The 26,356-nt window shown below is 38.4% G+C and overlaps 4 protein-coding genes across 10 annotated transcripts; 3 read left to right on the top strand and 1 right to left on the bottom strand.

Moving 5' to 3' along the window:
* The first annotated feature begins 1,623 nt into the window (after positions 1–1,623).
* On the top strand, positions 1,624–11,134 carry LOC113688192 (kinesin-like protein KIN-14F). 2 transcript variants are annotated; one of them, XM_072051515.1, is made up of 18 exons: positions 1,624–1,939; positions 2,272–2,465; positions 4,631–4,794; positions 5,090–5,233; positions 5,679–6,038; positions 6,319–6,387; positions 6,516–6,740; positions 6,854–6,935; positions 7,063–7,158; positions 7,238–7,417; positions 7,663–7,769; positions 8,218–8,398; positions 8,518–8,680; positions 8,812–9,065; positions 9,202–9,365; positions 9,455–9,628; positions 9,822–10,543; positions 10,690–11,134. In XM_072051515.1, exons 2-18 carry the CDS (start codon positions 2,303–2,305, stop codon positions 10,847–10,849), a joined length of 3,408 nt encoding a protein of 1,135 aa, XP_071907616.1. In that variant the 5' UTR covers positions 1,624–1,939; positions 2,272–2,302; the 3' UTR covers positions 10,850–11,134. The 2 variants fall into 2 exon arrangements, with proteins under 2 accessions (XP_071907616.1, XP_071907615.1); XM_072051514.1 differs by having other exon boundaries at positions 2,256–2,465.
* A 1,191-nt stretch (positions 11,135–12,325) lies between these two features.
* Positions 12,326–13,461, top strand: LOC113688197 (uncharacterized). Its single transcript, XM_027205937.2, has one exon. The coding sequence runs from the start codon at positions 12,448–12,450 to the stop codon at positions 13,369–13,371; it is 924 nt and encodes a 307-aa protein (XP_027061738.1). The 5' UTR covers positions 12,326–12,447; the 3' UTR covers positions 13,372–13,461.
* A 119-nt stretch (positions 13,462–13,580) lies between these two features.
* On the top strand, positions 13,581–17,834 carry LOC113688194 (uncharacterized). 6 transcript variants are annotated; one of them, XM_072051520.1, is made up of 7 exons: positions 13,581–14,212; positions 14,396–14,470; positions 14,591–15,453; positions 15,541–15,703; positions 16,118–16,210; positions 16,443–16,530; positions 17,230–17,834. In XM_072051520.1, exons 1-7 carry the CDS (start codon positions 14,109–14,111, stop codon positions 17,509–17,511), a joined length of 1,668 nt encoding a protein of 555 aa, XP_071907621.1. In that variant the 5' UTR covers positions 13,581–14,108; the 3' UTR covers positions 17,512–17,834. The 6 variants fall into 6 exon arrangements, 4 of the variants coding, with proteins under 4 accessions (XP_071907621.1, XP_071907618.1, XP_071907617.1 ...); XM_072051517.1 differs by having other exon boundaries at positions 14,570–15,453; XR_011815349.1 differs by having other exon boundaries at positions 14,396–15,453; positions 16,118–16,293; positions 17,230–17,343.
* A 2,128-nt stretch (positions 17,835–19,962) lies between these two features.
* Positions 19,963–23,733, bottom strand: LOC140007886 (LRR receptor-like serine/threonine-protein kinase RGI3). The gene is made up of 2 exons (XM_072051513.1): positions 20,765–23,733; positions 19,963–20,655 (listed from the first exon to the last, which is right to left on the bottom strand). Exons 1-2 carry the CDS (start codon positions 23,595–23,597, stop codon positions 20,201–20,203), a joined length of 3,288 nt encoding a protein of 1,095 aa, XP_071907614.1. The 5' UTR covers positions 23,598–23,733; the 3' UTR covers positions 19,963–20,200.
* Between the last annotated feature and the right edge of the window lie 2,623 nt (positions 23,734–26,356).

Below are 26,356 nucleotides of genomic sequence, written 5' to 3'. Positions count from 1 at the left end.
CGCAATCCAAACAATAGAAAACTGGGAATTTGAGTCAAGATTTAACATTTAAGGGAATCTTTGGGTATTTCAAAGCTCGCATCACTCTTACAGAAAAGCCGGGACAAAAAAAAAAACCTTGTTTTACTTAAGATTAATTTTTTCTCAATTCCTCTTGTTGATAAGGTTAAGGGCAGAGGAAACACAATTTTTTTTTTTTTATTCAGTGGTAGAAATTTTTTGTTGATTATGCCGAATACATGAAAGTACGTATCAATCAGTACAGATCAGAAACGTCATCAGAAGTTGAATATTGTTCAGTTAAATTTGATTCGTGTAATTTTAACTGTATTTGCTGTGAGCTCGTGTAGTCGTCAACTTAATTATCTAAATGCACATTTTTAAATTCATATCCAGAGTATACGAATTTATATAAAGGAATTTGAAGAATTATACAAACTGATTTGAACCAGAGAGACGTCCATCTGTAATTGTAACGGAGTTCCGTCATTGTTGGCAAGACCTTGCCGTCCAGCCCAACGTTCCAAGGGTCCTACCGGAGGTCCACTTGTCACGTACGTACTTGGACTCCATGCTTGCCACGTGGATGATGACCTCAATCCCCAAGCCAAAAGGCAATCTAATTCCTAGGACTTCTCTTCCTGAAAATCAGTCCCCTCACCTGCTCAGCAACCGCGGACCCTCCAAAATCCCCAAGTATAGTTTCATTAGAATTCTAGTGACATAGGATCACCGGTGGTGTGAAAACATCCTTTCGATTTAGTTGTATACTTCGTCCCACTTTGATAGTCTCATTTTTTTTTCATACAATTTAAGAAAAAGTAGTTAATTTTGTTGAAAAAGTAAATTTAGATTGCTATTTTCCTAAAACACCCTCACATTAAATATGGTATAACTTTATGAGAATTTGAATTGAGGTTAAAAAAAGAATCAACTCTCATTAAATGGGGTAGGTTTATAGTAACAACAACTTACATTGAATAAGGGTATTTTGGAAAAATTAAAATACAACTACATTCTTCAATTGGAAAGTGGACTACAATTTGGGACAGACAAAAAAGGAAAACGGGGCTATCAAAGTGGGACGGAGGGAGTATTTACTAGTTTATAATATCAAAGTCTTTTTAGACTTCCCCTTTCTTATAATTTAGAATAAAATAAGTTATACAATTGTTATTATTTAAAAAAAAAATAATTAGTAATATAAATCTAACTCTGAAAATATACAAAACCACTATAAAATTCTCCCAATCGTTGCTTTTCACAGCATTAGAATTCAAAGATTCACATGAGTGTCTAAACAATAGACATGCAAATACCTAAAATTTAAGAATATCACCCCTTGATGAAATTGGAAATAACATACATGGACAATTATTCAATATCAAATAATATCGAACCTTGCTATTAATACTCGCGGGGAAAAAGAAAAAGAAAAAGAGAAGGTTATAGTAGTCTATGACTCCGTTGATGTCCCCTTGGCTTAAAGTGAAATCTTTTTATTTGAAGATCCAAGAAAGCAAAGACGACCGGACGCATCTTTCTTTCTTTCAGCTTCACAACCTTTCATTTGATTTTAGTTTCAGGCATCCATAGCTCTCTCTCTCTCTCTCTCTCTCTCTCTCTGTCTTTCTTCAACAAGTACTGACACCACCGCAGCTCTGAGCTCTCTCTCCATCTTGCAATAAATGAACCTCCCCTGATTTTAATTTTTTAAGATTGTTGCTTCACAAAGCACGAGAATCTCGTCTCATTTCATTTTCCCCTGTTTAATTACTTCCATCAGATCCACCAACATCGTCTCGATATTTTTATATACTCTCACTCCCACTCGCTGCTCTCTATTCTATTTAACTTCTCCACATTGCCTCCAATCCATACCGGAATTTCAAGAAACTCCCCAGCTGCCGGCAGACTCCTCTTCCCCAAACACCAACAGGTAAACAGCACCTCCGTTTCACTTTTCATGGTCTGAAGCAAGTCTTGAACTACGTATAATAATGTCTCAGAGCTGATAACTTTTCTCTTAATGCTGCCACATATAATTCACAGTCGCACTCTACTCTTCCCCATTTCCAATTTAACAAAGTATGAACGATCACCAAATCGAAGGATTTTTTTTTTCTTTCTAAATCTTTGGTTGTACGTATACGTTGTATTGCATATGTATTCTATTACTGCAATGCAAAGCTTTTCATTGTGTAGCCTGCATTCAAGATTTTGGGTAACTGAAGTTGTTATTTGATCATTTCAAGAATTTGGGCGGCGCAGGAGAGTGGGAATAAGGAAACTTTAAGTAAAGATGCCCCAAGAAAGCAACTCCACCGGCTCAATGTTCTTCTCACCAGGCAAGAACTTGAGAGGATTAAAGGGATTGATCTACAACAGTAGTAGTGATGATGCAGTGCATGCTGAGGAGATCATCAACGACCGTGAACTGGCTCAGAGGAAAGCCGGAGAAGCAGGTACCACCACATTCACACTTTCCAATCTCCATCCATCCTAATTCCTAAGCATGCATTAGTTTTGCCGCCTAGAAAATTATGGAATACGAAAAAGGTGGTAACCCAAAAAAAAAAAAAAAGGAGAGGATTCTCCAATAGGGTCCAGAACAAAAGTAGTGGCTGTGCCGTTGTACCCAGAAATTTAGTCCCACCCCCCGCCAACCCCACCCGACAAACACAAAAAAAAAAAAAAAGAAAAGAAAAGAGAGGAATAAAATAAACTATGACCATGCTAAACAAAAACATCATGATGTATTCTGGTTGGGCCAAGTTGGCGGAATTGTGGTACTCTTTTTTTTTTTTTCGATTCGATAGAATTCTTATAACCTAAACTAGCCTGTTCTAGGGGAGGGGAAAGGGACTCGATGTGAGTAGAAATTTCATCAAATCTGATCAATGAAAATCGTTATATATTGTGACAAATTTTGTGGAGGTCAAGGTTCCATACCACCATCAAGCCTAAGAAGGTTTGGGATGACCACTGGACCAATTGTGGTACTCAAGTGTCCTTAAAGTGAAGGGTGCCACTGCCATTAGCCCTCCTCAGTCATCATACAGGCAAATTAACAACAACATTTATTTAACTGGACCGCCATTAAGAGCATTCGAGTGGAGGTGGGACTATCCTTGTCCGCCGCTGTCCACCCCAGCTTTTACACTAATTTAAACAACAACAACCATTTTAAGGAGTTAGTGAATGCTCTCAAGTCTCAACTCATCATCCCACCAAAGATTTGTATTGTTTCGCTTAATCAATGACTCCACTTACTGCTATACGATCCCCTTCTTTTCTTAACACACACACACACCCCAATAAAAGAAAGAAGAAGAAGGGAAAAAAAAAAAAAGCATTAGGGCCATTAGTAGTTTCCTAGAGACGAGGAGAAAAAAAAAAGTTGTACTACACATTTGGGATAAGGGCTCAAATCTTCTCATTCGTACAAACTAAAGTACTTGCAAGAAATTATTTAGGACAGATTTTGAATTCAGAATTACACTACTGTATGTTAGGGAAGTATTCAAAAAAAAAATAAAAATAAAAAATCACAAGGGCATTGGATATATGAGATTCATTTATGAGAATATGGTACCGCCTTTATGATTAACCATATTTGTTTAATTATACGCATTGCTAATCAATTTTTGTACGAATCTAAAAGTATTTCTTCGTGATTGGTTTTTTTCTTTTTTTTTTTTCTGAACAAAAAAAAAAAAAAACACCTAACTCACCTAAAATGGTGGCGACAGTGACTGAGAGTAACCGGCAATGGGAAGGCCAGATGGCCCTCCTCCTCCTCCTCCTCCAAAGATGTTTCGAATTTCGAATTCAAACCCCATTTATTGCACGCCGCCGCCTCTATTTATTTATTCTCTCCATTTTGAGGGAAAAACTTAATAATTCCAAGTGCATGGTACATAATTATTAATCCAGTGTCTTGACAAATTAATCCTTCTGTTGAAGTCTACCCACGCACCTAACGCATATCAGAATCAACTGCATTTTCTGTTCTTTTTTCTATATTTCAGAAAAAAGGTGGTGTTTGGATTAGAGTTTTCTACTAAAATTTTTTTATGTTTTCTGTGAGTATATTTTTTAAATATTATATACATCAAATTATTGAGTTACATATTTTTACAAACACTTTAAAAAATAACAATGCAGACGGCACTTTTGGAAATGAAGGTTAAAAGTTTAAATCTAAAAAAAAAAAAGAATCGAACCGTTAAAGTTTGGAAATGACTAGAAAGAACTTTGTCTAAGGCCCCACGGAAAAATGCATGGACCCGACCCCACACGACAACCTCCTTTTTCGGGTTTGGGATCCTAATGCTGACGTGGCCGACATTCTCGGCGAGCCGGAATCAGAGGTCCGCCCTGTAGCTAACTGTCAAGGAGAGGAGGCATATCAGTTTAATCCTAATTAAATCTGCGAGCCATTTTTTTTTTCCCATTTTTCTAAAAAAAATTTGTGTACGTAGCAAACTAATGCAAGAAGAGGGTTTTTTTTTTTTTAAAAAAAAAAAAATTAAGCAAAAAATGTATATATCAAATAGAAGAAGAATCGAAGAGAGGGGAGCTGGTGATGGGTTTTGTGAAATTTGGAACTAACTGATCTTGATCACAGCTGCAAGGAGGTACCAGGCAGCAGCATGGCTAAGAGAGATGGACCAGGGTGCATCAGAGGTTCTACCAAAAGAACCCACCGAGCAGGAATTTTGCCTGGCCCTCCGCAATGGCTTAATTCTGTGCAATGTCCTCAACAAAGTCAACCCTGGCGCCGTTCACAAGGTACTAGCAGTATTAGGTAGCATTTATGTGCATGTCACGTATTGCATGCAAAGTAAAAATTAAAGCGAGCTGAAATCAAGTCAACAAGTTTTATTGATGATGAATTTCACTTCTCAAACAATTTTTCATTCTTGGTGTCCATGTTGAACTCGAGGGCCACCTCTGAAAGTGAGACATTGTGTTGTGTCTTATGTAGCCAGCGGTTGGACAGAAATGCTCGACTGTGGCACAATTAGCTTAAATTCTTTCACAAGCGAATGCTGATGTTGCATTGTCTGTTCTCACGATGGAATAGGTGGTCGAAAATCGGGTGATTGATGTCCAGTTCACCGAGGGTGCAGCTCAGTCTGCTATTCAGTATTTTGAGAACACAAGGAACTTTCTAGTGGCCGTTGGCGAGATGAAGCTTTTGACATTTGAAGCCTCCGATTTGGAAAAGGTTGTCCACTCCTCCCTTAATGAACCCTTCTCTAGACCACTTCGCTGCAGTTCACATCTTTTGCAATTTGCGCAACGTGAATGGTAATCAGGGTATTAGCCCACTATCTTTACTTATAAACATCCTTCGAACCCTTCTTTTTTCATGTCATTTGGAAGAACTGAAATGTAGCCCACTTCTGAAAAAATATGGTAGTTATATACTGAACAAATGCAAGTGCATTTTTTATGTAAAAGAATTTCCACGAATTATCTCCTCCATGCCATGCTAATGCTATCTTCAGATACCTGTTTTAGGACAAAATTCAGTAAATGCACGCGCTTTGGGACTTTCATGAATTTCTATGCCCAGCCATGCAAATGCTGTCTTCAGATACATATTTTGACCCTCTGCATTTTAACTATTAAAGCTTTCATCATGCTCTATTAATCTTTTAAATTAGCAGGGAGGTTCGTCAGGTAAAGTTGTAGACTGCATCCTGTGTTTGAAAGGATATTACGAGTGGAAACAAGCTGGTGGAATTGGAGTTTGGAGATATGGTGGGACTGTGAAAATTGTATCCTTTCCCAAGGGATCTCCATCTTCTTTTGTCAGCAGTGAAAGTGCAGATGAGTCTCTCGATGATTCTGAATCATCACAATTTGAGCAGCTATTGGAATATCTACATTTGTCAAGTGAGGTCTCACTTGAGGAAACCAATGCAGCCAATGCTCTTACTTCACTCTTTGAACATTTTGGTCTTGCCCTTCTACAGGCATATCTCTCCGAAATTAGTGGAGTTGAAGACTTGCCTTTGAATTCAATGGTAGGTAAGATAATCTGCATTTTTTTTTTTTGCAAGTGAAATCTTATCCTGGCCATGACAAAAAGAAGGAAAAAAATAGGGAGGAGAGTTAATTCATTCTGTTACACTTGAAAAGCAAATCTTTTTGCCAAGATGACCAAGAAGACTTCTTAGTGGATTTCAAAAGCTAGCTTAGAGAAACTATGGAGCTGCTACTTTTTCAGAACGAGTTATTTTATAATTATTATAGCCCATTTCTGTAACATTTTGGATTATTAACTGAATCATTAGAAATTTGCAGGTTATTGATATTCTGTTGAGGAAGGTGGTTAAGGATTTCTCCTCTATGCTTCTTGCTAAGAGCAATCAGGTAGTCACCCAAGTTCCTGATTGCGGAGACCTTGTTGTAACTTCATTATACAGGCTCATCATGTAACTTGCATAGAATTGGCACTATCAGTACTACTGCAAACTAATGCCTTGTTTTGCCACTTACAGGTTGGACTTATTCTGAAGAAAATTTTGAATGATGATGGCATTCCTCGATCAAAGTCTGAAGTTTTAGAAATGATACTGAAGTACATTGGTCAAAGAAGTAGTCTGGCTTCAAGCAATCTCTCCAAATTTTGCATTTGTGGCCGGAAACGTGAAGACATAGCTCAAACAAACGTTTCCCCTGTGGGCAATGTGGAAGTTCTTGACGTTCAACAGAGGCAGCTAGAGGTGAAACCATCTTCTCATTAGTCTCTTCTATTCAATAGTTCCTCTGGAAATTACAAAAATTAGATTATGAGATCTGACCAAATTTTGTTGCTGCTTCAATATCCTTTGTTCAGGAACTCAAATCCTTTTCTAGGGAGACCAAGAAAGAATTTCAGCTATTTCAGAAAGTCCATGTGGAGGAATTGAAAAGGCTTGGTGAGAGGCTATCATATTATTTATCTTAAGCTTGCACAAGCTGTATTGAGAAAAATCCAGCTTGTGTAGTTACGTCTATTGGAAGCCTTGATCAAACTTTAACTTTACCAAAGCATTTTCTCCACAGAGCATCATATTAAGGGCCTTGAAGTAGCAGCTTCTTCTTATCACAAAGTTTTGGAGGAAAATCGAATGCTTTACAATCAAGTTCAAGACTTAAAAGGTGAGTTATCCGAAAGTCAGTCTTTTATTTCTTTCATTATGGCACGCTGGAATATCTGACATCTTATGGGGTCTATCAGGGACTATTAGAGTTTACTGTAGAGTGAGGCCCTTCCTACCTGGGCAGTCAGATGGACAGTCCACGGTTGACTATATTGGGGACAATGGAGATATCATGATTGTCAACCCTCATAAGCAGGGTAAAGAAGCAAGGAGGATTTTCACTTTCAACAAGGTGTTTGGCACAAATGCAACTCAGCGTATGATTTCTTTCACAATTGAGATTCTCTCCTGTTTTCCATCATTTAATTTCACTTTGGATAAAGAAAAGTTATTTGTAGGAGGAGAAGAGCAGCATTGGCCTAAATGTCTCTTTTGCTCAATACATAAAAACAGATAGCCACCCCTTATAGCATGGGATGAAGGCTCTGTTGAGGGAGTAATGAGCACCGTGCAACTGGGCTTTGTGATTATCTGACGACATACTATTACTTTCATCTTGCAGAACAAATATATATGGATACACAACCGTTGGTCCGATCGGTTCTTGATGGGTATAACGTTTGTATATTTGCTTATGGACAAACTGGCTCAGGGAAGACATACACAATGGTAATGTAAAGCATTAACTGGTTCAAGTTAGTCGTTTTAACTGTCCTAGTGCATTAACATAATGCAAATCCAAAAGCCTTAGGATTAGATAGGCTTGTGGTAGCATTAGGCATTCCATCTTGATGACCTTTTCTTCCCCACACGAACTCTCTGACCATTTCATGTTTTTGAATTTTGCATCATCCCCTGCTATGTTGTTTGACAAGTTAATATGGCTTTGTGGAAGAGACCAGGCCAGATTTTTATATACATTGATGAATAAGACCAGTGGTGTGTAACTATGAAACATTTTATACGCGACAGTGCTTCACATTGATATGCTATTAGAGTGGATGAAAACACCCTCCTTAAGTGTTATTCTAAGCTTAATTGAGATGGAGAAGGCAGCAATAAACTAAGGATGCATGTACTCATAATAACGTTTTTTTATGTCTTCCTATGCATACAGAGCGGCCCGGACTTGACAGCAGAGGAGACATGGGGTGTAAATTATCGTGCTTTGCGTGACCTATTTCACATTTCAAAAGAAAGAATGGAATTTATAGAGTACGAAGTTGGAGTCCAAATGATCGAAATATACAATGAACAAGTTAGAGATCTCTTGGTCATTGATGGAACTAATAGGAGATATCCTTTCCAATTTGTTGCATTTCTAGTAGTATGACATCATGCTCGTAAATTTGGTAACTCAAGCTTGATATGTCAATGAGAATTTTTTCCTGTTGTCTAACCTTAACTATCAGCACATTGGATGTAAGAAACAATTCTCAACTCAACGGTCTCAATGTGCCTGATGCATGTCTAATTCCGGTCAAATGTACCCAAGATGTTCTTGATTTGATGAGAATTGGACAACAAAATCGTGCCGTTGGCGCCACTGCTCTTAATGAAAGGAGTAGCAGATCGCATAGGTAAACTGCTTTTCGCTTTTTTTTTTAATTAATTTTCTGTTCCCTTTCTTCCGCTCTAGTCTAATGTTGTTTCTTAATGATTTCGTAATAGACCTTAATTTTATCACTTTTGGTGTGTATGGTGTGTGTAGTATCTTAACAGTTCATGTCCGTGGGAAAGAGTTGGTTTCTGGATCCACATTAAAGGGCTGCCTTCACCTGGTGGATCTAGCTGGAAGTGAGAGAGTGGATAAATCTGAAGCCGTTGGCGAGAGACTGAAGGAAGCCCAACATATAAACAGGTCTCTTTCTGCACTGGGAGATGTTATTTCCTCTCTTGCTCAGAAGACTTCACATATTCCTTACAGAAATAGCAAGCTCACCCAAGTGTTACAGGATTCTCTAGGTAATATCACGCACTTTGCTGATTTAATTTGTCAACAAATTCACCTCAGAAGTATGCCTAGTGCTACAGAGCTAGTTGTTGGTCATTTATCTCTGAAGCATTACAGTTGACGGATCAGTTTTCATCTTTGACTTAGGTGGTCATGCAAAGACGCTGATGTTTGTGCATATAAATCCCATGGTTAATGCTATAGGAGAGACAGTAAGTACCCTGAAGTTTGCCGAGAGAGTGGCCTCAATAGACCTTGGAGCTGCTCGATCTAATAAGGAAAGTGGGGAAATTCGAGAATTTAAAGATGAGGTTAGCTCTAGTTTGATAACTTATTTACTTTCAGAGTCAATTCGTTTTCTACTAGTGACCAAAACTTACTCTTTCCTTGTTTGTACAAGATCTCAAACCTCAAGCTCACATTGGAGAAAAAGGATGCTGAACTACAGCAACTAAGAAATGGAGCCAGTATAAGAGGTGCTATATCACCTCTGCGTATGCCAAAATCCAATGTCACTGCCAGCATGAAGCCTGAAAATAATCAGCGTACCATTGACGACACTCGAAGCTCCGAGGTACATGACAGAAACCTTTATACCAATTACATACCATACAGAGAGTTGTAGGGTTATGATATTCTAAGGTATTACCTAACTAGCAGTGATCATTGAACATCCTTTTGGAAGTTGGAAGTCTGACTGACTAATGTGCACTTTTTATAATGCACGAAGTCTTAACCCCCTAAGTCCTGGTTGAACTTAATTTCAGGTAAGAAGCTGTTCTTCAGGCAAGCAGAGGAGGTCCCGGTTCCCGGCTAAGTTCACCGACAAGGATATTGTACCAAAAATTCCTTTCCTTGCTGAAGAGAGATCTGTAGGTTTCAATAAGGCAAGATCACCATCCCCACCTGTTAGAAGATCAGTTTCAACGGATAGGAGTGCTGTCATCAGAAGTAGGATTAAGCCTGAGACACTTGATAACCCACCGGTCATGAGACTACCTTTTCCAGCAAGAGTCCCTACAAACAAATCCATGGTTGCTGTACCTTCAATTGTTCCATCAACAGATAGTTACACAAGGTCATATCCGGCTTCTCAAGAGCCACCAGTTAAGCAGGATAACATTTCTGAGACACTGCACAGTCTCCAAAGAATTGTCTCCAGAAAAGTTAATGTAGAGCATGATGATCAGGAGCAGTTTAAACAGGCACTTAATGTTCGACAAGGTGGTATTAGGAAAACTAAACCTGAGAGTAAGGTTAAGAGCAAGCATCAAAATATTACTAAAAACCAAAAGTCTGACATTGGAGTTACTCTGCTTACTAATGTGGACAACGGTAGAATGATGGAAGAGGCTCAGAAAAGCGAGTTCTTGGAAATAGAAAATGAGCACGGTGATGAACGTGTTGGATCACCAGTTTATGGTAATACCATGAGGTTGAAAAAGCTTCAGAGGAACTTCTCGAGGAACTCTCAAAATGTTGAACCTAGGTATGGATAAACATTTAATCATTGTAACTTTTGAGTACGAGCTCTGTCAACTTCTTAAAGGTTTTCTTTGTATCAGCAAATAAATCTAAAACGCTGCATCTTTTATTGCATTAACCATTGTAACTTACTATTAGATCTAAATGCAGAGAACTGATACAGCCAACGGAGTCTGTCTATGCTGGGAAACATGAAAATAAAATTTCCAATAGCACAATTCAAAATCTCAAGGAAGCAAGCAACTCGTCCACCTCGGAGTTCCGAAGAAGCAGATCTACACCTCGAGGGAAATTTTTTGTTGTTCCTTGAGAAAGGTGTCAGATAAGGTCGTCAGCCACTAATAATTGTGAAGTCTTTGTACAGCTATTCTTATTTCGTGTCTACTGTCCTATACTCTCTATCAAGAAAACTATACGAGGATGAATCCCAGTTGGAGAATGTTTAGTTTGTAGGGAACACACTGGTGTACCAGAACTATTCTCAGTTTGTTTTGACTATTATTTGTGGATAATCAAATTAGCTTTCAGTTCTTGATATGTACACGGAAACTTTCCTAAATATAACTGGAGTATTTAGATAGAGTGTTATTTGAAATATTATTTAGAATAATTACTGAAATACTTTTTATAATGTGATATGTAAAAAGTCTACGTGTCTTTTATTTCCTCTCTTCTCTCAGTTCCTGCTTCCTACACCTCTGTTTTAATCATCAAACATTACAGCCAGAAGAAGGGGCAAAACTTAATTTTCCTGAAAACCCATTAAAGCAAATACAAGTTTGTGTTTTTTTTGCATCGATGTCAAGGTAGGAAGCCAATAGACTTGTGACATTTTACAAGAACCAGCTAACACTAATACCACATGATTAACACCTCGGAGCAGTAGGCAAAATTCCTCCTAATTGAACTTTAAGGAATGCCAAACGACACTTCAAAGTGATCGTCTAGAGATAGAGAAACCGCTGCTTCTACAACACATTATGGGTTGACTGTCAAGGCGTACAGTTGATTATTTTTGCTTCATATATTTATCATCAAATGAATATCAAATTCCATTTGCAATGAGAGTACTTTTGTTTCTTTCCAGAATACATTTCAGCAAAAGCTTGATTTAAGATAAAATTTGGAGCTTATTTACAGTGCCAGAAGTTCGAGGATCCACATAAGATATGGACAACTCGAGGGATAGTTTCTAATCCATGTTATTTTTCCCACTGTTCACTAGGTGAGTCTCATGCCATCTTACATGTTTCATTTTCAAAGACGTTAGATGGTATGATTATTTTATTCAAGGACTCTCAAATTTGGCCACTTGGCATTCTGCCATATGGATTGTACGTAAATGTTTAAAAATTAAGAAAAAAAACAAGAAACCGAGTTTTGAAGTATTTGTTACCAAATAATTTGCTCGGTTCGTAGCAGGACCTTCCACATTATCCAAAATCCCATCTTTGCGATCAATTTAGGCTCTATTAGGGCAAATTGTTGCAGTCATTGGTCTTGGTGTGATTATATTGTATTGAAGAAAGAAATGGTGCAAAAACATTGGTAAATCCTTTAACAAGTACGTGTTTGTTGTATGGTTATAATCTTCATGCACATGTAGGCATCCACCAGAATTCAATCAGAATTTCCAGGCACAATTTTCATCTTGGAAGGTACATGCAAATTCTTGCTCTTTTAGTTGGGCCATGGCTGAATATTTTCTTTCTCGGGGAAATTCAACCGCACCCATGAACAGATTTGTGCCTCTAGATGATTGAAGATGATATCAGATATAGAGAAGATTTTGTATTTCCAGAATGAAAATGGGATATGATATCATCCCTGCTTAAGGAACAATGCATGTTCTGTCGTTTTCACTGTCAAAATAGCGAGGGATGTAAATTTCATGCAAAATACTGAAAAATGGTTGCATTCCCTGTGGAAACTGCATCCTCTTTGGATCCTGAGCAACTTGAGCAGAGACGATTAACGGAGGCCGTGGCAAATGAAAGTATAGAGAATTTTGTAACCTGCATCCACAGGGCCAGACTTGCAGGATTGTCTCGGGACATCATGGTATCATGGTCCAAAAGTTTAATGGGCCACTCTCTTCACATCTTGGTTGAGAACCCTTCTGAGGAAAATCATTCAACATGCAAAATAGATCTCAAAACCTGGCAGTTTTGGGGCAAAAAAGGTCTAAAATCCTTCAAAGTTGGTGAAAGAAGAGTGGATGTCTTTTGGGATTTAAGGACAGCAAAATTTTCCAGCAGCCCGGAACCAGTCTCTGATTACTATGTTGCTTTGGTCTCTGAAAAAGAGCTTGTTTTATTGCTTGGTGATCAAAAGACAGAAGCATATAAAAGAACCAGGTCAAAACCGTCACCGATGGATGCTGCATTAGTGCATAAGAAAGAGAGTGTTTTTGCCAAGAGATGTTTTTGCACCAGAACCATGTTAGGCAAAGGTAAAAGGGAACATCACATCATAATCGAGTCTGCTCTATCAGGGCCTTATGATCCTGAAATGTGGATTAGTGTGGATGGCGTTGAGTCGCTACGAATTCCCAACTTGCATTGGAGATTCAGGGGAAATGAAACTCTATTAGTGGATGACGTGCCTGTACAGATTTTCTGGGATGTGCACGATTGGTTATACAATAGCAATGAATCAGGACCTGGGACATTCATTTTCATGCAAGGTACTCTTGAATGTGAATTTGATAACGACTATGGTGGAAGAAATTTAGACCATGATGCTCCTAGTGGTGAAAATTGTGATTTAAGACCGGAAGAATTATCCTGCACTGAATTCTGCCATTTCCTTTATGCTTGGATGACAGAATGAGTGGGATTATTATGGTCTGGAAATTTTTGTAACATGTACTGGTGATTTTCTCCTTGGTTATCAAATAAAGTGTGTCAGGATTTAGTTTTAGTGAAGTGTCATCAAACTGCATACATCTTGGGTAATCATCCAGCACTTTAAAAAAAAAAAAAAAAATCTTATTTTGGCTTTCTGATAACATATGGTTTATTTTGGAACTCCCCTGATGAAATCAGCAAATGAACTATCACAGAGCCTGAGGACCTTCAAGCATCCATGAATTAGTGGCCTGCTTGATTCTTTCTAGTAAATAAACAAAGAAATTCAACCCCCTAAATTTTGCCTGTTTCTCATCCAAAATTGAAGCCAAAAGTTTCAACACTTCTTTTTTTTATTATACTAGTAAAAGGATTAAGTGAGTGGTATATCACTGTCACTACACTTTTTTTTTTTTTTTTAATTCTTTTTGCCCCCGAAAGCCTTCCATATGTTTCATCAAATAAATTGGAGAACCTAGTGAAGCAATTGGCATCGGGAAGATAACTGGGGTTCTTCCATGTTCTGCACAGTAGAAGTGGGAGTTCAGTCGTTGGGGTGATTATCACAACTGAAAAACGGCTGAAGCGTGCCCATTTCCGAGTGCTAGTGACACTTTGAGAAGCGGGTTCGCTTTTTGAGACTACTCTCTAACGCTATCAGGCACGGATAAAACCTCATAATTCCCACAATTATGCTTTGTTGCCTAGGGTTTTAGTTTTATGATTCCACTCTCAAACTCGAAACCAATAATGGCGATTTCATCTGCAAATCTAATCCCCAGAACTGCAATTCAGCTACAGAGGCAAGTCCTTCTGATTCCCTGGTAAGTAATTCTCCCGTTTCCCTTTCTTTTTCTTTCGAGAAAAAAAAATATTAATCCTGGGAATTCTAGTACAAAGTTAGAGTTTTGTTCTTATATTTGGAATTGTGGAGGGAACGCAGGCGATGGTTTTTTCGATGTACAAACTTGATTGTAGTGAAAAAGACTCGAACTTTTACTTGTTAGGGTGAAAAAGAAGATGAAGATGGGAATTATTAGCTGTTCAAGGAGGAGAGACTACAGCAATTCGGTTCCAGTAAGGTACATTCCTAAGAAATTGTTAGAAAATAAAGAACCAGAAGCTTCTTTTTATTCTCCCTCAAATGGATTAGGTGATGTGAAAATACATGGTACTAATAGTTCGGAATCAAATGGCAAAAGATTTGAACTTTCCAAAAGTGAGCAGACTTCATGCAGTACAAGGGGCTTTGTTTTAGGTTCCAAGCTTCGAAATCTAAATGAAAATGCAATTCACAACATAAGCAATGATGTGACATTGGATGGTGGTAGAGTTGTTGAGTCAAATGTACCAAGGATTGGAATTTCGGATAGTGCGCAGACATCTTGCAGTAGCAGGGGCTTTGTTGCTGACACGGAGTTTCAATACCAAAAAGAAAGAGAAAAGCCAGTTACTGGATTGGATACAAGTAAAGTTGTTCAATCAAATCTAGAGGGAATGGAACATTTTAAAGGTGCACAGACTTCTTGCAGTAGCACGAGCTTTGTTGTGGACATGGAGTTTCAAAGTCAAATCGAAAAGCCAACTAACAGTTTGAAAGCTGATGTTGGATTGGATACAATTACAGTTGCTGGATCAAATGAGGACAGACGTGAACTTTCCAAACGTGCTCAAACCTCATGCAGTGGCAGAAGCTTTGTTGTTGGTGCAGAGTTTCTGAATGAGAATGAAAAGCCAATTGATAACTTAGACTGTGATGTTGGTTCAGCTTCAAATAGAGCTGTTCGATCAAATATACAAAGAAGTGAACTTTCCAAGAGTGTGCAGACATCATGCAGCAGCAGGAGCTTTGTGGGGGACACTGAGTTTCAAGATCAAAATGAAAACCCAATTAACAGCATAAAAAATAATATTGAATTTGGTACAAGTAGAGTTGTTCAATCAAATGAACAGAGACGTGATCTTTCCAAAAGTGCACAGACTTCAAGCTGTGGCCAGATTTGTATTGTAGATAACAAGTTTCAAAGCCAATATGCAAAAAGAATTGATTATGATGCTGGATTGGGTAGGACTTTTGATACGCTTATCTCATAGATATTTTTTCGATTGGTAGAGTTCAATTGAGATACTTAGCGACATCTTCCATTTTTAGGGATTGGAGAAGAACCTGATGATCATATGCAGTACGACAGCTACGAGGTCATGGAGGAACTCGAAGGTTTTTCGGAAGAGGAGAGCAATCAAGACCATAGGATTCAAGGATCTCGAATAAAGAAAGATGTTGAGAAGTTGGCCATTGAATTACTTGCTACGAGGTGGTAAAGCTTCACAGGTTTATTGATTTTCTGCTAAGTATGGGCAACCTTATGCATTTCTTATATGAGCAGGAGTAACTTCTGAGACAATTTTCGCCATGTTAATACTTATTACATGTCCTGAAGTGGACCTTATGTTTGGTCCTGTCATTTGATTCCAGCGTACTATAATAATTCCACTGCAACATGCTACAATGGCCATGAGAATGTGTTCACTACTCGAAAATGAGTATGGCTTCCAATTTAGTTCATGTGGAGAATTTAAAAAGTTTTGTCTTTTTCTGTTTTTATTCTATCCTCAGATTCATTACTTAGTAATAAAATTTTAAGTCACTAAATAGTCAAACTCGATCTTGCTACACAATATATGCCACTGATGAACTTTTGTTACTAAACTGTGCATTTATCCTTTAGAGCTTATACAGCTGTGGAGCTAAGAAAGAAACTGCTGGGGAAGGAATTTCCAGTTTGGGTTGTTGATGCAGTAATAACTGACTTTCAGACCAGGTGCATAACTTGAAATTCTCTGTCTGCTGCTTATCTGAGTACAAAAACGAACCAAAAAATCTTACATGGATGCACAATTTCTGGTAAAGAAGCTTGATGGTCTTTATACTAGTTGCTGTAATGATTTCATGGCTTTTCATTAGAAAATACCAACCATGCTACCCCAAATTGCACATAAATAACCTAAAGTTCATGTTTTCTGCAAGTCTTCAATGTTTGTAGCTTACTGCAGAGGCTTTATCCATGATGGCTTGTATGCGGAAACATTTTCCCGTTCTAGATGGTCGTCCTCAACTTGGGGTCCGAGGCGAATAAAAAAGGTAAATTGTGCTCTTCTTTAGATCACTTTTCCTGTTTAGATGTTGAGGCAAAATGCCATATTGATATGCTTTTCAAGTAATGTATTCAAGATTTTGCTAATATTACCCTTTTCCCATATTCAGACCTCTATTGCTGGAAAGTTGGCCACTAAAATTGCCACTCAAAATGTGAGAAACCTCCTATGGACCCTAATATTTAAACAGTGGATAGGCTTAAGAAGACTTCTTCATCCTGTTTATTGTTATTAATACACTGGGCATGATCTGTGGTCTCTAATGTCTAAGGAGTGGATAGGCTCAAGAAGACTTCTTTATCCCGTTAATTTTTATCAAGCATTGGGCATGCTGTTTTGGTATTTCAGCATCTGCCGGTCTATCCACATAGGCCACTGAGACCTCCGATAATCTGTTAAATCCCAAAGGACCCTTTCTTTTATCTAGTTGTTAGAGAAGGTTTGGTTTAGAGGTAGCTTTATCTTTTTTCTTGCACCTTTTTATTTGCTGCATACAAATGCAAAAATGGTGGTATAAGAGATCAGATGTATGATGTTTATCATTTGACTGAGATGCTACCAATGTTGATGTGACTCAGAATTCCAGTCTATTCATATTTAGGAAAGGACCAAGTCATTAGTTTTCTTGATGTGGAAGGAAAATAATTGCTTTGGCTTGCTCTCTTTTTCTTCTTCCCAATATCAGGCCCTCTACAGCAAGGGAGTCAGCATCATGGACACAGAGAAGGCGATAAAGTTAGTTTTCAATGATGCTTCAGCTTGTGAAGATGAAGAATCAGGTCTTGGTATATCAAAGCGTTCAATGGATCATTTATTTTCTCAGGCTTCAAAGCAGTGGTTGCGAAGTTGTGGTGCGTCTACAGAGACAAGAAAATCCAGGATTGTTCGCTGGCTCCAATACCGTGGCTTCAATTGGAGCATTATCAATTCTGTGCTAAAGAAGTTAGAGTCACACTATCCTTCCTAAAGTCCTTTACTTTGCTGCCTTGGAATAGGTAGAATTGGGCATTTGTATTTCAGGTTATGGTTCTTCACAATCATTTAAGATATGTCGATTAGTATCTGCCATGGATTCCATACAGCTTGTTATGATTTTATCAAGTCTCTGGCGTCACAGTACATTTTGCATCAGGTAGACCTAAAGTCTGTGCTAAGTAGACCATATAAGATATTTACCTTTTAACTAAATGACCGAATGGGATTGTCAGGAATATATTGTGAAAACTGATTGTATCTTGTATAATGCAAATGAAAGCATCCCAAGCAAAGATTTCTTATTGCTTGTGTCCATATCTTGATTGCTAGTAACTAGTTTGCAATGCCGACCACACAAGACTTTTGTGTTTGATGATTTTGATATGAAGCACATATTCATCTCATGATGGCAAGATAGGACCCCTACTGGTTGATTACATCATCTTGTCTGCGTAAATGCGTAACAGCTTTACCTGTTATCATCCACTGAAGTGTTGTCCTTTGACAGTAAGATTTCATGTAAAGACCATCTCCTTGTATAATATCTAGCGGACCATGCACTTTTTTTTTTATCTTTGGATGAAAAGAATTATAGGTGACTTTTGGACAAAGTTTCCTTAGTTTGCTTTGGGAGGGTATGTTTCTTGAAAGTCTCTGCTAAAACGGTTTTAGAAGTATTTTTCTTGAAGTTTCTCTCTGACATCACATGAGCATGTGATGTGGGATGTTGGCGAGCTGGAGCATGTGAACACCGCTGGAAAGACTAGACCTGTTTGGACTTTGGGCACAAACCCGCACATAGAAGAATCTCGGCCGGAGTAAATTTTGGTTGCATAAATCCAGGAGACCCAATCATTGCACCTGCAAGCGTACTACGACTACTTTTGAATCCCCAAAACACTGGAAGAGAAAACCACCAGCCTCAGCTCAAATACTGGTGGCCACCAGCAAGTTCTTGAGGCTTGGTGGAATGGGAGGTTAAGGGTAGAGGTGGCAATATGGATAAATTGTTCATAATTGGTTTTGATTTAATGGATGGTGGATTAAATTTATCCAATCCATTTAGATCCATTTAATAAATGGATCTAAATGGATGGATCTAAATGGATTAAATAAAAACCAATTATCCATTTATAATCCATTTAAATATTTTTGTTACTTTTTTTTTGTATTACCATTTCTTGTAAATTCAAGCCACAAAATACCACGGATGTAAATTCAAGCAAAATGAACCTTCATTTCACTAAAAAACTATCTGAAAATATTATTATTATTATTATTTTTTATTTTTATTATTATATATGTATATATATATTACATATTACATAGTAGCCATATATTGCAAACTAGCCCAAACAATAGAAGCCCTGCATAGACCGTACGTAGGGTATCTACAAATTCGGCATCCATGGAATTTAATTATGGCCCATATTATCTTCTACTTTTAGCCTTGACTGCATTTAAATTTATCTCAAATTCGGCATTTCCCTCTCAATTAATTAAGTCCAAGAACAGATACCAGTTTTCTGTTGTACTTTAAAAAATAAGAGAGATCTTAGAACAAGTAAAAGTTCATAGATATATGATTCAAGTGGATTAATTAACCGATTTGTAAACTTATTAATGTGTTTGTTACCAAAAAGAAAATGATCAAATTTACCCCTCCTAATTCAAAATCCTCTCATGGTCTGATGTTGACCCACTTTCTTAGCAAATGAATTAGATTTCACTAAGTGAAGAATTAAAATAAACTAGTAACTCACCTTATTCAAAAATGCATTTAAATGAATAACTATATTTTTCTTGTTCTAGTTACTAGTTCATGTAAGCAAAATTTTCACACCCCAATTGCAATTTTAGGATGGCTCCTTTTTTAGTCATTTCCTTTCCCTCTCTTTTATTTGGTTTTTAAGTAAATGGATATATATGGTTTTAGTGGATAATCCATATAAATCCATTTAATTTAATGGTTTTACTTTGATCAACCATTTAAAACCAATACTATAAATGGATAATCCATTATCCATTTAATTATGGATTATATGGATGGATAAATGGATTTCAATCCAAATTGCCGCTTCTAGTTAAGGGTTTAATTCTTACCTCCTATCAATTGCTAAAATACGTGAATTCTCTAAAAAATTCAGATGAATATATAGTGTAGTCTCCATCGGTTCTGGTAAGTCTACTTGGACCTTCCACTTAAATTAGGGTAGAGTGGGATTATATAAATAAAGTGACAATTGACCAAAAAAAAAAAAAAACTGGAAGAGAAACTTGACCATTTCTACACCTTTCCCTTAAATTTAGCAGGAAATGGAAGAAACTACAGAGTCTCCACCATTTTCTTTCATAACCAAACCTGAAACCCCTTCCTCTCCACGCCAAATCTTTAAAAGAGTTGAAAATGCTAAATGGAAGAGTAAAGGAAACAGCCACAAGCTTGCAATCGTGATTTTACACGGTACCACTTGAGATATACTTGCTTCTTGTTTGAAACTTTACGCTGATAAAAATAATCATTCCACTCTTACAGCAATTACTATACCTTGGAAAACACACACTACAGTAACAAAAATATGTGGTAGGAAAATACAATCCACTCTACAGTATCTCTGCCAAGCTTTCGATGGATTTTCCTATGCAATAATATACACAGCATCATATCTTTCAAAGCTTGCTTAGATTGAATCATCAGAGAATGTGAAAGAGCAATTAGAAGACCCTTGTGAAATCACCTTCCGAGTGGGAGGCGATTTAGGAGAAGCCATTAAACCTCCCTTGAGCAAATCAGGCTCTGATCTTGTTGGATCTACATGTCGAATTTCTTTGAGCATGGCCACAACATCTTTCATAATTGGACGATCATCGGCGCGTGAGCTCACGCAGAGAAATGAAACAGCTAGCGTCTGTAGCATTTCATGCATCTGAGGGTCGGCTCTGCCTCTGAGCTTCGGATCAAGAATTTCAGCAGATTCCTTCTTGCTGTGTAAGTGGTCGCGAACCCACTGTACTAAATGAGCACCCCCTGGCAGTGTTGGATCTAATGGATGCCTCCCTGTCAAAACCTCTAACAGGACCACCCCAAAGCTGTATACATCACTCTTTGCAGTGATACGTTGCATCGAAGCATGTTCTGATTAACACATCAAAACAAATCTGTTCAGCTAACTATTACTGAAACAATCCAAATCTAAGAGGGAAATATTGCTAATTAGTTAACATTTTGCATCTTGATTAATTACCTGGGGCCATATATCCATAAGAACCTGCAAGTTGAGGCCTCTGGCTCTGCTGCCGTAACATGTCAGAATCACTCTGGCCATTGACTAGTCTAGCCAACCCAAAGTCAGCAAGATAGGGCTCCATTCGAGGACCTAACAACACGTTCATGGCTTTGACATCCCCATGCATAATGGGAGGCACACAATCATGGTGCAAATACGCAAGTGCGTGGGCAACTCCAAGGATGACTTCATATCTAGTCTCCCATTCGGCTGCTCCTTTCCCAGCACCATGAAGGAGTGAGCTCAAGCTGCCATTAGGAAGATAATCATAGAAAAGCAGTTTTAAGGTCTGATTTGAACCCCATCCCAGGAGGCGGACGATGTTCTTATGCCGGATCGAACCCAGTGTCTGAATTTCGGATGTGAATGCTCTTGATTCATCTGATGACCACATTTTCTTGACTGCTAAAGTTTCCCCACTTGGGATTGTGACCCTATACACAACTCCGGAGCTCCCAGTGCCAATGACATTGGCAGATGTTAAACTGCGTACTATGTCATCCACTGAAAATTCCATCTTCTGATATAATGTCATTTCCCAAGTGTCAACTTCCATCTGCCTGCCGTCGGCGATACGGGTTCTCACTAACATGTACGCTGCAAGAAGTACTAGCACCGCACTCGCACTGATGAGAATTGGCATCGCCAGTTTCATAGCCGATTTTGCATGTCCACCTGACCCCATGGCATCAGCTGGAGTTACAACTGCACCAGATATGTACAAATCTTGGTTTCCAGCAAGGTCGTTGAGGGGAAGTTTACGAAAGAAAGGGGTGTCAGGCAATTGACCGGAGAAGTCATTGAATGAGATGTTAAGGGAAACAAGGTTCTGAAGGTCAGTGAGGACATCTAATTTCCCAGCGAGCTGGTTGTGGGAGATATCAAGGATGGCCAATTTGCTAAGGCCTGAAAATTCAGTTGGGATCTCACCAGTAAATTGGTTACAGGTGAGGTTTAGAGAGATTTCAAGTGATGAAATTTGACCCAGTTCTTTTGGTATATTACCAGAGAATGCGTTGTTTCCCAGATCAATCAACTGTAGCTTACTGCAAGAGAGGATTTCTGCCGGAATTCTGCCAGAAAATTGATTTTTTGCTAGATTAAGTTTGGTTAATTCAGTTAGCGTCCCAACTGAAGGGCTCAAAGGACCAGTAAACCCATTGTCTGAGATATCCAGGAACTGTAGGCTTTTGGGCAGAGTATCAGGCAAAGAACCAGAGAGTGCATTTGAATGGAGATCAAGAAACTCAAGGTTTTCACTTCCAGATATTGAGGGCGGGATTCCTCCGACAAAATGGTTCTTACTCATATCAAAAAAATTCGAACTTTTTAAATTTCCAATTTCTGATGGAATAGTACCCCCCAGCCTGTTGCTATTCACCCTAAATCTATACAAGTTTGTACAGTTTCCAATATCAGGTGGTAAGAAACCTGATAATTCATTGGAAAGAAGTAGCACTTTAGATAGATTTTGTAATGCAAAGATCTGTTTTGGAATTGAACCAAAGAGGAGGTTGTAAGAAAGATCAAGAGCCTGAAGGTTCTCACATTCTGATAAAGAATCTGGAATGTTGCCTGTTAACTTATTCTGCCAGGCAAAGAACAGAGTCAAGCTCTTTAATTGGCCAATTTGAGTTGGAATCTCTCCTGAAATACCATTGTTGTCGATTTCGAAATGAGTCAGAGCTGTACAGTTTGAGATTTCAGAAGGTATAGTACCTGTTAATTGATTAACACTCAACTGGAGCTCTTCAAGCATAGAAAGCCCTCCCAGACTTGTAGGCATGCTTCCTGTTAGGAGATTTTCAGAAAAATCGACAACTTTGAGATCCTTACAGTTTCCAAGCTCGTAAGGAATCAAACCGACGATGCTATTCTGCCAGAGTAACAGACTTTGAAGCTTTCTGAGGTTTCCTATTTGCCATGGTATCGAACCAGATAAGGAATTCTGGTATAGATAGAGGTTCTGCAGCTCAGTGCAATTTCCGATCTCTTCTGGTATGGGGCCAGACAACTGGGATGTATAAATGGCGATTGTTTGAATTCTTTTCAGCATCCCTATCGAGGATGGCAGCGTTCCTGAAATACTTGTTTCAGCAACGCCTAACACTCTCAAGTTGTAGCAGTTTCCAATCTCTGAAGGCAGCTGGCCTTTAAGATTTTGATTCCCACCACCTCTGAACACCTCAAGATTCCGCAGCTGTCCTATGCTTGTTGGGATTTCACCACTAAGCTGATTGTCAAAGAGGGTAAGAACCTTGAGACTCGACAAATTTCCTATTTCTGAAGGTATGCTACCCTCGAGAAAATTTGTATTAAGATACAAAGTTTGAAGCTGGCTCAGTTTGCAGATTTCCAGTGGGATTTCTCCTGAGATTGAATTGTCACTGACATCGACGAAAGTCAGGTCCTGGTAATCTCCAAACTCTTTTGGAATTGCGCCTGTTAGATTGGCTGATGTAAGGATGAGAGTGTTTAAGAACTTGAGAGGTTGTAAGTTTGAAGGCAATGGGCCCTGCAAGTCAACTGATTTCAGGCTTATCTTGACAACTTGGCCATTTGAGTTGCATTGTATCCCAAACCAATTGCAGGGACTTTGGTCTGAAGGGTTCCAAGATTTCAGTGCGTATCTTGAGTTGTTTAAACTGTTCTTCCATGTCAGAAGAGCTTGGCCCTGCACATCAATGGAGTAGCAAGGAGAAAAGAATAGATAGTTTATTGAGAGAAGTGAGGTGAAGAAGAAGTAATTGAGGGGAGGAGAAAGTAAAGGATTTCTTAAGGGTGCAGGCATTGCTGACTGCTTTGCTGCTGGGAGCAAAGAGCAGAGGATGATCAGTTCTTTGGGATTGTAGAGGGGGGAACCCCATGTTTTGTTTATAGAGAAAAAGCAGAAGATCTGGATCCAAGAGAACTTTCATTAATTATTATTATTGTATTCGGAGGAGTTGCTGTTAGCTAAGGGGTGGTGATGCAGATGGGCTCGTTTGGTTTTATTAGTACGACGCGGGTGTTTTTCTTATGGCAATTTGCTACTGCTGTATAAGTAGTTCTTGGATTTTTCCTTTCTTAGAGGGAAGTAGCGTCCATCTGTGATTTCTTTCTAATCAGAAGTTACTGTGGGAGATAAAATTGGTGGCTTCGAGTATGCGATGCAGATACTGCATTCTCAATCTCCTCTCTTACTCTTATTCTGGCGTTAAAAAAACTCTGTCTTGTTTCTGCATTTCTGGTCAGTTGTCTACATCCGCATTTAAATTTTTCATGCAAATGTAATATACTCCATCCAGTGGAGAGAGAACGATTGCTGTAACTATTTTCCTAATTTCCGCTGATTCCTGATAAATTGACAATCAGTTAATCTGCTCAATCTCAAAGAGTTTGTTCTTGGAATTAATCAGAATGGACCCTCGATAATCACCTTCCTTCTGCATGGTATCTGGTTTGAGAGTTATTATTATTTCTTTTTTCAATACAGAGAGTCTCCCAACTTTATTGGACTAATCTCTCTGCGTTAGTGCACTTCATCCCTCAAGAATACACAAGTGATAAAGAGATAGTTCGAACACACGACTTCAGGATCTAACTAGGCTATCACGAGATCATCCGAGCCAACCCAAGAGGCGGTTAGAGAATTATTAACTTAATAAATTTCACCACCATTTTGATTGGTCTCACAGTTGCAAACTGCTGCATTAGGCTATAGGCACGGTCCAGCCCCTATTAAGTGGCATGAAGGGGTGAGTCAGCCACATGTTGGTTGTGGAAGCCTCTCAAGACACTTTCCAAGAGAGTTTTTAACTGTATCGGCATTTTTCACCAAACATGTTTCATGAAGCAAACATTTGCAGGTCGCAAATGGAATTCACCAATGGTAAAAACAAAGGGCTCCGAGCGAAAAGGAGCTTAGAAATTTAGATGGCTAATAAAAGATGGAAAATGCCATCTGACATTTTTAGTTTTCAAATGACCCCTCCTCATTCCAACTAATTTGCACTCATTTCAATCAGGCGCAAGATAAATTAAAAAAAGGGACTTGTTTTGTTTTCTTGAAAGCTGAGATAATGAAGCTGACCATATCTAAATATCTAATTCAGTGTTGATTAGTGGGAAACGGAATCTGATGGGAGTAGTAGTGAGTGGTAAGTAGTGACCGGTGAAGTGCACATGGAATGGAAGTGAAAATCAACTATCACTAATTGGCAACTAAATTAGCTTATCAAACCTGCAAATCAGAACATGCTGTCGGGCGGCCCTTCTGTAAAGTCAGTTTTCAAAACAAGAAGAAAAAAAATGGAGTCATTGGCCTGAAGTGGAGGGCTGAAGGGACAACATCAGAGCAACTCAACACTTGTTAATCCTATATTTGGTCACAAATCCACCAAATCAACAACACAAAACCTGACAACACTGCTATAAAAATATTACTAGTACTACAGGACAGATCGGGTCTCGTGCCTCCCCACTTTAACATATGCTGAGGGAAATCACGGGCTCATTCCAGAACGTGAGGCGTTAGAATTCGTATGCCATGATGCATCATTTGCTCTTTCCAAGAAACATGCCAACGCAATTATCCTTTGTTTTATTTCTGCCGTTCTTCCAAGAGATTTATATAGTCTACTCGAGAGATGTTTGGCCGTTTGTATGTATACGTGATCCCATTGGTTTGGTTCGAATGCGAAAAGGTCATTAGCGGTAAAAAAGTAAAAAGCTTGTAATGTTTCTTTTGTCCTTCATGCACAGATTTGGGACCATAGAGCGATCAGGTAACATAAAGCCCAGTAAAACTTAATACATGATACGTGCATCATCAATTGGACATTACTATAATAGTGTATGGATTAGACTGATCTTATTGCTACCAAAAGCAAGATCTTAACACTTTTCCTTGCAAGTTGGTGTCAAGATGTACTTGAAGAAAAAGATTAGACTTAATTAAGTCTAACAAAGTAGGAGGGTATGATTAGTTTTGGCTCTGGGAGCAATAAGATGGGGCCTTGATTTGATGAATAGCTAAGTATCATGCGCATTATTATTATTATTATCATTATTAAACCAAAATTTTTCATCCATTTGTTTTAAGCTATTTGAGGTGTTGTACGATTAAGATAAGAGGAATTGCTGGACCCATACAGAAAAAAGAAAAGAAAAAAAAAACGAAAAAGGGGGTCGGCATAACCTTCCTTGTACATTTTGGCCTGATACGGTTGATGGATACTCGGCACAACAACAAGTACCTAGCGGCCAAAAATCCGCAATGCATGTAAAGAGGAGGTGAACCCAATTGATGCAAGGTTTCTTTCTTGACCTCAGAAAATAAAATCCAAAACACAAAAAGACAAGAAAAACTTTAAAAGAAAAGACGCCCACCAAATCAATATTGAGGATGAAACTCACAATGATAAGCATTGTCTCCCATTCCAATTCTGAATCCTAATTCTGACCATAATTTTCCATGGAGATACTCTTCATGACAGGAGAAAAATGAAGCTGCCCTTTTCTTTCTAATGCATCTTTAGAAATCAACAAATTTTCAGTTGTCCACTTTTT

The sequence above is a fragment of the Coffea arabica genome, chromosome 5c, assembly GCF_036785885.1.
Source record: "Coffea arabica cultivar ET-39 chromosome 5c, Coffea Arabica ET-39 HiFi, whole genome shotgun sequence".
NCBI classification, from domain to species: domain Eukaryota; kingdom Viridiplantae; phylum Streptophyta; class Magnoliopsida; order Gentianales; family Rubiaceae; genus Coffea; species Coffea arabica.
The sequence above is the reverse complement of the archived record's forward strand: the minus strand, read 5'-3'. Positions and strand labels throughout refer to the sequence as shown.